The sequence below is a fragment of the Sitophilus oryzae genome, unplaced genomic scaffold, assembly GCF_002938485.1.
Source record: "Sitophilus oryzae breed Bouriz unplaced genomic scaffold, Soryzae_2.0 scaffold_803_pilon_pilon, whole genome shotgun sequence".
NCBI classification, from domain to species: Eukaryota; Metazoa; Arthropoda; class Insecta; order Coleoptera; family Curculionidae; genus Sitophilus; species Sitophilus oryzae.
The window spans coordinates 93,283-105,365 of NW_022147421.1; the positions used below are offsets into that span (position 1 = coordinate 93,283).

At 31.3% G+C, this 12,083-nt stretch overlaps 1 protein-coding gene across 1 annotated transcript; it reads right to left on the reverse strand.

The window, feature by feature from the left end:
* Nucleotides 1–9,362: 9,362 nt before the first annotated feature.
* LOC115888626 (transmembrane protein 120 homolog) lies at nucleotides 9,363–10,785 on the reverse strand. Its single transcript, XM_030908394.1, has one exon. It carries the CDS (start codon nucleotides 10,538–10,540, stop codon nucleotides 9,488–9,490), a length of 1,053 nt encoding a protein of 350 aa, XP_030764254.1. The 5' UTR covers nucleotides 10,541–10,785; the 3' UTR covers nucleotides 9,363–9,487.
* Nucleotides 10,786–12,083: the final 1,298 nt, after the last annotated feature.

A 12,083-nucleotide genomic window follows, 5' to 3' on the forward strand; every position in this document is an offset into this window, starting at 1 on the left:
ATTTCAACTTTTTTTAGTATCTACCAAACCCTTCAATTCTAAGAAACCATTTATGCACTGTCGGATAGACGACTGATTACGCCCTCCCATGGTGTAGGTATTTTTCGTGTCTTAGATGTTCATAAGGACTCGTAGAAAACGATTTAAAATTTAAATTTTGCAAAAATCGAAAAACGTGGGTTATATCTCGGAAACTGTAAGTTGCTAAACGACCAGTGAGGACGCTACGGATATAGAACTAGTGGATCCCTATAATCGCCTTATTTAAACCGTGTTTTTTAAACCGAAAATTTTCAAAAAATGTCCGACCAAAATCGAACTTATTCCAATTTGAATGGTTTGCTGGTCATGTGCAGCCTCTGGGTAATCCTGGTCCAGCTATAGCGACAAAGTGATGCCGGCAAGGCGTCTCTGCTTGCCTCTCGGTGGTGGACGATTTTCCGTGCGGGATTATTTCTCTCCTTGCCGGAGCAGGAGTGAAAAAATGATCTCACTCCTTGTCTTGTCCTTTGGTGAAGATGTGCCAGGGTCTTTCTAGGTTCCTTTACCATTCCATTTTTCGGGGAGTGTTTTGACTATTGTTTCCTCTGGTGCAAGTTCTTGGTGGAGCAGACGGAGGTATCTATATACTTCTGCTCCTCTAAGACTTACTCTCAGTGGATCGTCTAGCCCGCCTGTTTGATCCTGGCCGGGTAGAGATGGTAGTTTGTTTCGCTTATTGGGTCTAGAGGTGGGCTTCCGACTTTTGCTAGAGGAGGTGGTAGCTTGTGTCTCTTGTGGACGCTGATCTCACGCAAGTGTCAGCCAACTGTAGTTCCCTAGGATTGGTCTCTTGGAACTTATACTGATAATGTTCCCATTGCTGTTAGGGTTTTTTTCTACAGCTTCACAGGTGGTGTTTTTTATAGTTGATCTCATAGTGATCCCACAAGTCGCTAGGGTTAGTCGGTCTATTTCTATAGATCCCCGTCTCATAGAAGTAAGAAGTAAACACAACTGTTAGATCTGGTCCCGCTCTCGTAAGCTTTAAGTTTTTGGTGAGGTTGTCGCTTCTTGTTTCGGACGATTAAGCCAAGACCACTTCACACCCTCTACCCGTGAGACATAAAATCAGGGAAATTCTTGGATACGAAGTTAAAATTTGAAAGAACAAATCACGTTTATACTTTTGGAAACATTTGGAAGTATGCCCATATTATTATCCAAAAAAACATATTTTGCTGGATAATAAATCATTTAAACTAAAAAAATTAAAAAAGTAGCTATATCTCCCTATTTTTTATGTTACTCTGTCGCTTTACTTTATGTCGCTCGTTTAAAGTAGTTAATATTCGGCGATGAAAGTTTCTATAGAATAAAAAAAAATCGTGTAGGAAGTATCACAATAACATCTATTTATAAAAGTTACAATTATAGAGCCTATTTCCCAAGCATTAAACTATTTTTTTCAGAAATTGGGCATTTTAGTAACTTTGCCCATCGCTCGTTTACTCTAATAATTTTTAATCATTTAAAATTTTATTAGCATATTGATCCTTCCAGTAAGTATTTTTTCATACACAATAAAATTACCAAACTACTGAATTCAATAAATCCGACTGTTAAGAATTTAATATTATCTTTTTTTGTCACCTTAATGAGTAGCTTGTAGAAGTTTGGATTGCCCTCTAGACATCTAGATCTTTTACATTTCAATTAACCATACAGGATAGATCAGGCCATCATTTATGTAGAATGAAGTAGAATAGTAATAAGTATATTATTAGTAATTTATAGTAATATATTCAGGTATCTGAATATATTACTATAAATTATCATCAATGGACTATCTTCAATGGACTATCACATAAAATCATCGATGAAGTCCATTAAAGTCATTATGATTCGAACCGCAATTACCTCTTTAATCTTCCATACTTTTAGGACTTGTTTATTATTTCTCTTTTTTGGTGTATATTGAATGTACCTCTATGAATATTTCCAGGATTTGAGATATTAATTAGGTAAGCGATCTTTACTTCTAGCAATCTACCGTCCTGTTATAACTCCCACATTAGAAATTTAAAAAAGGCGTCCATTCCTTTTAAAGAGACCTGGTTTATAAATCCAAAAGAAGCAAAAAAGACTTTGAGTATTTCTACTTTTTTTGGATTCACACATTAGAGTAGTATATTATATACATTAGAGTAGTATATATTTCGTATGAGAAGCACACTAACACTAAACAAACTTAAAACAAATCAATCTGTATAAAAGCAAAACACTAAAACTATGTATAAGTACAAAAATAAAATAAAAACTTATATAGAGGACATAACAGACACAAATTTGTATTATACAAAGGTTGTCAGGGTAAAAGATTATGACGAACATTAAACAATAAAATAGATTAATGTCTAGGCCATTTATCTAGTCGATTGCTGATGGAGAGGCTGAATGTAGCTCCTCGAGGCTTCCATGGAAAGCTCTAATTGGGCATTCATTTAGAATGTGGTCCATTATTGTTTGCCTTGGAGTACCGCAATCGCAATCGGATGAGTACTCAATTCTCCACTAGATGTCGCGACTCGCGACAGATGTCATTCAGAGTAGGTCATGGTAGATACCATGACCTACTCTGAATCGGTTTAAACGGCTCCAGCTCTGGCGATGGAGGCCCATGGTTTAAAAAACAAGCGATTCTGAGGCTTCCGTAATTATGTCCATATTTCGCATTTGGTGATTGGTGGCAAAAGTCTCATTCCATTTGGAGTCCACTCAGTTCATGTGTCTCCGGTCCATCCAGATATGAAACCGAGATTTTAGACGGTTTGGGGGAAGATGGTTTAAAGTATTATGGATGGGTAAACTCGTATGGGTATTGATTTTAACCTCCCACTCTTTATGGTCTGCTGCTGTTCTGCGGATTTGAGGAGGCGCATTATTAGATAGTACTAGAAGCCAAGCAATTGGGGTTGATTTTAGAATTCCCTTAAAGATCACAATTAGATTAGTAATAAAATCGATAAAAACGCATATTTTCAAATCTGTAGGTATCCCTAAAATCCGATCATATGGCCAAGCTGTCAGAGATAACCCATAATCCTCTACGTTTAGCAAAACCGAGTTCATCCCCACTCCCGCAATTTTTTTTAATTATTGAACTCTAGGGTTTTAATGTGATTTATGAATGACTAAACGTCTAAGAGCATATATGTGACATAATCTAAAGCTGTGGTCCAATAAATCTCAACAACGCACATTTTAAACAACAACCCATTTTCGAGCCAACTCTGACGCCGTTTTTTCCGATTGTACGGTATTTACCTATGTTATATACTTCTTTAACCATTATCAAGGTATTAATTCAATATTTGGCTCCGTTACATAAATGAAAAGCTATCGTCATTTTTATTAGGTATATTGAAAGCAACAATCATCCTACTAAAATTGACTTTCCCTTTCAAAGTTAACGTAAATATAAAAATCCATTTCATCGTACAAAAACTCCCTGGAAAATGTTATTAACCTATATCGTGATTGAAAGGAATTTTTATTGGGCGGTTTAGTGTTTTGGTTTTCGTCGTCATGACAACTTATTCAAATGCCCGCAATTTTCAACGATGAGATGATTTTTAATTTCGGTTTTCTTTAACAAAGTAGGACGAAATTAACACACAGTTTGACACTGTATGCGTAATAATAATTAGTCTACAGTATCACATGCAGATAAAGTCTTCATCGTATAGGACATTTTATTTATTGCCTTAGGTGAAAAAAATTGATTTGGTGATAAAGTTTGAAAAAGTATATCTACCAATTTTCAGCTATCTAGACTTTTATTTAGATCAGCGTTTCCTAACTTTTTTCAGTTTGCGAACCCCTAAAAAATTAAGCGCAATTTTAAGGACCCCCCTAATTTAAAAATACACAGAAATTTTAGAACAAATTATTTTAGTACGAAAAAAATTACATTTTGATAAAAAATCAAATGTCTATAGATAAGACGGCGGACTCCCATACACATACACGCGGACACCCAGGGGTCCGCGGCTTGTCCAGGTTAGGAAACGCTGATTTAGATGGTTTTTTTTAACTAATAGTAGCCAATTCTCGTAGAAGCAAAAGTAACTGATGCTAGACAGTGAAATATTTTATTTTTTATAAAAATTAAATTTCGAAATAAAATATTACTTGTGTAAACTATCTTAGTTATCAAGGAGTAATTCCTATACGTTACAATTTATTGGTTCTTTAAAAATAATGCCCGTTATGTAGTAGCACGTAGTAGCCTTGATTATGGATAATATACAGGGTGGTCCGAACTGTATTCCGGAAACTTCAGCAGCAAATTCTGCATATAAAAATAAGTAAAAAAGTTCGTATAAATGTAGTATGTCCTAAAATGCTTAATTTCGGAGATACAGGGTGTAGAAGTTTCATTTTTATTTCGATTTTCTCAAATAATTTCTGAATCAACGTCAATATTTTGATAAAAATTGGTTTTTAGGAGTTTTTTGACATGAGAAATTGAATTTTGATATCAATATGACTCCTACTTGCAGAGGGCGCCACCTACATATTTTTAACTGGTTTGAAGAGTACCGTAAAAGGGGGGAATAGAAACATAGTGGTGAAAAGAAACAACATTTCTAAAAAAAATCAAATCACGATTAAAAATATTCAAAGTAAAAAGAGTCGACATATCTAATTTTTCTATCATTGGTAATACACAATAAAATGTAAAAACTATATATTTATTTGTGGCAGCACTGTTTCTGTCAATCAGCTGATCAATAAATGTGAGATCTATTTATCACCTATTTTCTATGGCGCGAAAACTTTATAAATAAAATATTTATTTTTAAAGTAATACATAAGCTGGTACATGTAAGTTGTTATATTATATGTATTGTTAGTTATATAATATGAAATAATTTACTGCTTCTAATCACTTTGTTGGAAATAGAATAGATAAAAACCTTAACATCAATGTGTGTTTCTATTCTCCCGAATAGCAGGTGAATAGAAACACAAATGTTATTTTTATTTAATATTTATACGCATATTTTTCAAAAATCAAATTATATGTATACGCAAAGAACAAACAAAGACCCATGTTTTAAAATATTCGGGAAAATAATACCACATTTTTATCAACCGGTATATCGCTAATAGCCTACGAAAATGTTTCTATTCACCCCATTTTACGGTAATACCTTTTTGTCCGTACCTGTATAAAACTACCGAGTAAAAAATATACATTTAGGTCCGTATTTTTACGTCTTTACGTAGAAAAGGTCTCTTGGTAAAAAGCGCTACGAGTAATGGTTCTCGAAATATTTTGAATCAAAGTTATCAATACCTGTCATCATTGACATAAATTAAGCACGTTGACTATATAGTTATTGGAGTGAAATCATAAATTTGAAATGTTTTTCTGCCAAAAATTCAACAGAAACTTTTTTATCATCATTTCTTCGCAGAAAAATTTATGATTAATTTAAAAAAAAATGAAAAATTTCGCGAATTTATTATTTCAGTCAAAAATCTACTCAACGTATTTATTTTTTTTTGTCAATAATGAGATATATTGACTATTTTTATTCTAAATATCTTCAGAACGGTTACTCATAGCGATTATTAGTATTTTTTCACTCAGTATTACTCTTCAAACCAGTTAAAACACATGTAGGTTGCGCCCCCTACAAATGAGAGTCATATTGACATCAAAATCAAATTTCTCATGTCAAAAAACTCCCAGACACCAATTTTCATCCAAATATTGACGTTACTTCAGAAATTATTTGGAAAAATCGAAATAAAAATGAAACTTCTACACACTGTATTTCCAAAACTAAGCATTTTAGGACATACATTTATACGAACTTATTTACTTGTTTTTATCTGCAATAAACATATTATCTAGAATATGATGCCGAAGTTTCTGTTTCTACAGTTCGGACCACCCTGTATATGTTTTAATAGCAGGATTATGGGACGTCGTTACAGCTACCCTTAGTAGATATTTGACGACCATTTTCATGTAAAATTTGTTGCGACGCTCCTTAGCTTTTATTTGAACTTTTTTTTCTAACCCTTACCGTTTCTCGGAAATTTGGAGAAAAAATCTTTATTTATTTATTTCACCCCTTCTGGGGGGTGAATATAAAAAAATCTTTCACAGTTTGTTTTTCGATCTTTCAAAGTAACTTATATAAAAAAAAAGTTTTTGCCAAAACTTCGTATATGAACGCCTATTTTCTTGGACTAATAATAAGGATTTTATTTTGTTTTTAAACAAAAACTAACTACAAAATCAATTTTCACCGTAATCAATTAATATAAATAAATTCCATCATGATGCTAAGGTCAGCATGTAAAATTTTAAAGATTTCTAATGTAATTATTGAGTGTCAATAAAAATTAAGTATGTAATCTAAATTTTTTTAGTAAAATAGGAAATATAATTGTATACCATTCAGATAAATACATTACTGGTGGTTACCTTTATTACATTAACAATTAAAACAAAATAATATTATGGTTGTTTTATTAAAAAAGCCTTTTATCAATCTGAAATTTTTATACAAATAAAGATATGTTCTATATTATCTACATTTAATGGTCTGCTTCTAACTATTTTTATAATGATTGATTTTTCCACTAATGGGGTTATTAATCCCTACACCACAGTTTGATGTGACAAGCCAAGTCTGTTGCTTCCTTATTTTGATTATAACTTTCTCAAAGGTTAATACACCTTTTTGGTGATCAATATGTTAACATTTATACATATACAGGGTTTTTCTCACAACCTGTTGTAGAAATATATTCAAATATTTTAGTTTATTCATACTTTAATCAAACTACGATGATTACTTGTTTTTAAATGTTCTATATACTCATAATTTCATTATGAGTAAATAGGACTAGCAGCTATATATACTATATTCTTTTTGAAATGAAATCCTAAACACATTTTGCGAATACAATACTTACGGTTTATTGTTTTCAAAATATTATCATAAATGACATTGTGGAGTATCTAAACATAAAATATTATAAAGAATATTGTCTACTTTTTCTTGTTCTATTTAAATTTTCATTCCAGGTATAAGATATGTATTTAATCTTTTATAGTAATAGTAAGACCTATTGGGTGTTGGTTTCCATCACAGTTTATTCACTTTATAGCTGATCTTTTCGACTATTTTTGAGTATCAGCGTTTCACATTTTTATTCCTTAAAAGGGCCCTACACGCATCTGAGATTTGAACTGTAGGTACAGTCCTTCAATTCAGTCAAAATCTCAACGTGTAGTTGCGGTTTCGATAAAGATCTCACCGAAGATATAAGATCTGTAATTTCAACATGTTGTAATATTTTTAACGGCACAGATCACAGATTTGGCGGGAACTATACTAGACATACACAATATACAATCTAAAAGTGTAGTTTTGAAAAAATCGCTATCGATTTAGTCTTACGGCTGGTCCAAACTGAGCAATTTGGCATGCAGATCAAATCCTTGAGTATAGGGCCTCTTTTAAATCTAAAAATGGCCCAACAAGCAACGATATCTGAGAAATTTGAACTGTACAGTCCTCCGATTCCGTCCAAATATCAACGTGTATTGGAGGCTTCGATAAAGATCTCATCGAAGAGGTGATATTTACGATCTTTCAACATGCTGAACGTGTAGTGTAAAAAGATCGCTATCGATCTGATCTTATAAGATCTGAACTGTGCGATTTGGCATGTGGATCAAATCGTTGCGTGTATGGCCCTTTTAAGGGTTCATCTAGTATAGAGGAGAACCCAACTTTGTTACATGTCAAGATAAGCGAATACATAGGAGGTACGCAAATTTCTTTCTTCAAAAAGTTGACTAGGCTGTGGTTTCCATTTCAAATATTCGATTCGATTATTTATATTTTTTTGAATCAAATTTGTATAATTTTTTTAGCACCCCCTATATAATATCTGTTATTGTAAAAATTTAAGTTTAAAAAAGGCATTACCTTGGTCATGTTTTTCAAAAAAGTAATAATAATATATCCGGTGACGACTACAATTTCAAAACAACCGTTTTTTTAATTCACCCTTTCAGTGCCCCTAACTCCCTTAATATGCATTTTCCACCCTATACTTATAGGAACTTTTTTTACTATTTTTAGGAGTACTATCACCCCTTTTTTACACCATTTCAATAACACCCTGTATATGTAGATACTAGATATTTTTTACATTTTGTATTTTATAGGTATTATATTTGTGTTCGACTTGTCTCTATGCATTGTTGTTATTGAATCTGCTAAGTCATACGAAATTAAAACATATAGCCCGAAATATAAAATATAAATACCAAAAACGTGTTTGCAATGAACAAAATATTTACGATGTATAGTTAACAGTAGGTATGTAAAATTCTTATTTTGTAAATATTCATAATAAATTAATTGTCTTAAATTATAATTAACTGTAGACCATCAAGTCATACCTATGTAATTTCATTTCGTCAGACCACACTAAAAACTGAAAGAAAAAACACTGACAGTTTATTTAGCATTAAATTTAAAAGAGTATATGATAATTATTGTTATTGTCATATACCTACTATTTAGCCTGGACAGTCTGTAATTATTAATATGTGTGAAATAAGCAATTAGTATAATCTCAGCACGATGATTAATATTATAATTAGTGTATTAAGATTCACGCTTTATTTCTTAAACAAAATATTATTTATAAATAGATATAACAATGATGATTTTTCAGCTTAATTTAGATTTAACATCTAGTTAATGGAATTTAATTAAAATAAATAATTTTGTTTATTTGCAATGAATAACAAATATGTTAAATTTTATTTATTATTTTATTTTATTTAGAGTATACTATTTTATAATAATAATTTTAGGATTTTGTTTTACCTAAATTAACACATCTTATTAATAAACATACTTCTATTTAAAAATCAATTCTATTTTTGTATTTAAGGACTAATTCTATTTCAAATTGTATTAAACATATCAAATCCTTTAATATCGTACACAATAAAATTTTTATCATATCTATATTTTTTACCTTTAAAACTGTAAATCATTATTAACGCTCATAAATTTCCATCAAATTATGTCGTTTGTCAGAATTTTTTTATCATATTTATGGTCATCATTATTACTGAACTTTGATATTTCAACTAGATGTATTTTTACATTTTGTTTATAATTATCAATAATTAACAACAATAAATAATATACTTTAAAATATAGATATATTTTATCTAGTTATACATTTCATCAAGCATAAATTACAATGTATTGTATTTTATCAGTACTTCATACTGGAATAGATTTAGATTTTAGAGAGAAATAATAATATCACAGAAATCTTTATTTGGAATATCTTAAGTATTATAAAATTAAATATTCTAATAAACATATCAAAATTAAAAAAAAACTTAAACTAAAAATATTAGATCTTTTTAATATTTTTTCTTTATTTAATCGTCCTTGTTCAATTTACTATCACTATTATTTTTTGGTATCCTCCCGTACAGTCTACTTAAGGCAGTTTTGTATCGCACTAACATTTTGTTTTTAATTTTATTTGGCACTACCAAAAGAGTGGTTATCGAATTTCCGGTGAAAAACACCAACATTAATATTCCTAGAGCTGCAACATGCCAGGTAGCTTCAGGATGAAAGGATAACTTATACAAAATATAGGCATTGTAGAGTTGATAGAAATAGGCTATAAACAAGAAAGGCAAAAGGAAAGTTAGCCCCCTCCACATCCAATACTGGAATCCTTCCAGTGTAATCTCCATGTTGTCCTTTTGCCCTAAGGCTCTCAATCTGTATAACGCGCCTTCTTGATAGTTAAACAGTAGATACTGTAAGAAACAGTTGTAAATATTATATCTGAAGAACTGTCCTTTGAATTCAAGCCAAGTAGCATTTTCCGGCCAAACCAGGAATATTCCAGAACTCACTGTCGACAGTGCGTGATGGATTCTCCACCACATCTTTATTTTGGAACCGTTAGTTCTTAATATACTCTCCCTTATTGTTAGAGTACAATAATACCATACCAAAAAGAAGAAATAAAGCATCTCAAAAATCTTATATCCAGTAGTCATGATTAAGAATAATGATACTAAGGCTATGACATGGCAAATCAATTTGAATTTTTCATAGTCGTCTTTGTATTTGAATTTGGCGTCCTGACTTAGAAAAGATACGTCTACATTACCTAAAATTACCCTTAAATATCTGCTTCCACTTTTAGGTAATGTTTCCTCGATTAGTTGTAGTTGGGCCTCTCTTTTAACTGCCTCTTCCTCGATGTTTTTAAGATCATGGCTTCCTTTGAGGCTTTTGAAGTTTTTTTGAATGGACTTGAGGCGGTACCGTTGATGCTTAATTTGTGCCAAACATACCGACTGACTTTGAAGAAATTCCTTCTGTTTATTAAGGTAAACCTGGTGAGTTTCTTCCAGTTTTTTATATTCGTCGGCCAGTTCTTCCCATTCGGCTTGGATGTCATCCGCCATTTTAATGTTGCTTGAATGGAACTGCACTGCACTAGACGCTGTTTAAAATAAACTCGTTTTAAACTGATCGTTCAATTCATTTTAACCCACCTATCTATCACTGTAACGAAGGTGAAAACACGATTTGTTTATCTAATAATGGACTCGATAAGATACAGAGAAGTAGCGTTTTCGATTACGACCATTGTTGTTACTTTGAACCTGCTTGTCCGAAGCGTTCGCGACGATATTTTTCAATTTTTGGTCGGAGAGCAAAGTTTTTACAGTCGCAGCACGGTCAACGGTATCTGACTGGTATTTTGATAAATTAGTCAACAATACCGGGTGCGTCTCAAAAGTGGCTAACCCCTATAAGTTTTTTTTTACTTTTTTAAATAAAAAAAACGAGATTTGGTGTGTTACTATATCACGTAAATTAGAATTGATTGATGTATTCATTTGTTTTTGGACATTTTCCTGTTTCACCGGAAATTACTACAACTTTTGATTTTTAAAAGGCATCCTCGATATATTTTTACTTGATTCGTGACATTTTCGTGTAAAAAAAATCGTATTTTAAATTTCAATCTAGAGTGCCAGTGTGCTAGTGTGAAAAACACTCATTTTTAATCAAGGAGCCTTGGAAAAATAGATTTGATTGTCTAATGTTTTTCGTGTCTTGCCCTAGCTGATTAAAATATGCCCAAATCGTATTTTTAATCTTATCTCAATTTTTTCAAATAGAACAAGGGTGGTTCATTAGTATATTTGGAAAAAGAGCATTTTATATTATAACCTGGAATAGTAAAAATCTTTTTTAATTTCTCGGAGCATGTCAAGAAAAAAGAAAATTGTATTTTACAGAAAAATATGTTTTTGTTTTGCGTTTTAAGGGTCGAAATATATTACCGAATAAAATATTACTTATGTATTAAATATTAATATTAAATATATAATTAATATTTTTTTGTGATCAAAAATTAAACGCTTCAAAGTCGTAGTAAATAATAAAATTTGTACTTAATAAGATAGTTACTGTGCAAAAATAATTTCTTGCATTATGTATTGTATATTCTATAAAATACAACAAAGCTTTAAACGATATTTTTAGAGGTGACTATAGTTAGCTTTTCCTATAAAAGTCTGCAAAGCGTTTTATAAAGGTTTTTTATTACATGGATATACCGTAAAAAAGGAAATAAAGATATGTATGATAATAAATCAAGTGGGTTAAAGTTTAACCGAATATTTAATATTCGGAAATACTTTTTAAAATACAATTTCTTGTAATTTATAATTTTATACAGATAACCAAGAGATAACCTAAAGGTGCGATTTCTATTTGGATCAGTAGGAGGGACACGACAATAGGCCAAGCAGGAGCTGCGTCCTCGAAAGCTCGCGCAGTAGAAAGCGTAAACAGTGAACCGTAAAAAAACTTATATATCAGTTTGGTAGGTTTTTTTATACTTCTTAATTTTAAAAATTTGCGACAGTAAAAAATAGTTTCACCCGGAAAATGCAAAAAACTGCGTTTGAGTGGCTTTGGCGCCCTCTAACTTTG

Excerpts from the sequence above, each read along its gene's own strand:
- LOC115888626 (XM_030908394.1), bottom strand. The coding sequence starts at position 10,540 with ATGGCGGATGACATCCAAGCCGAATGGGAAGAACTGGCCGACGAATAT.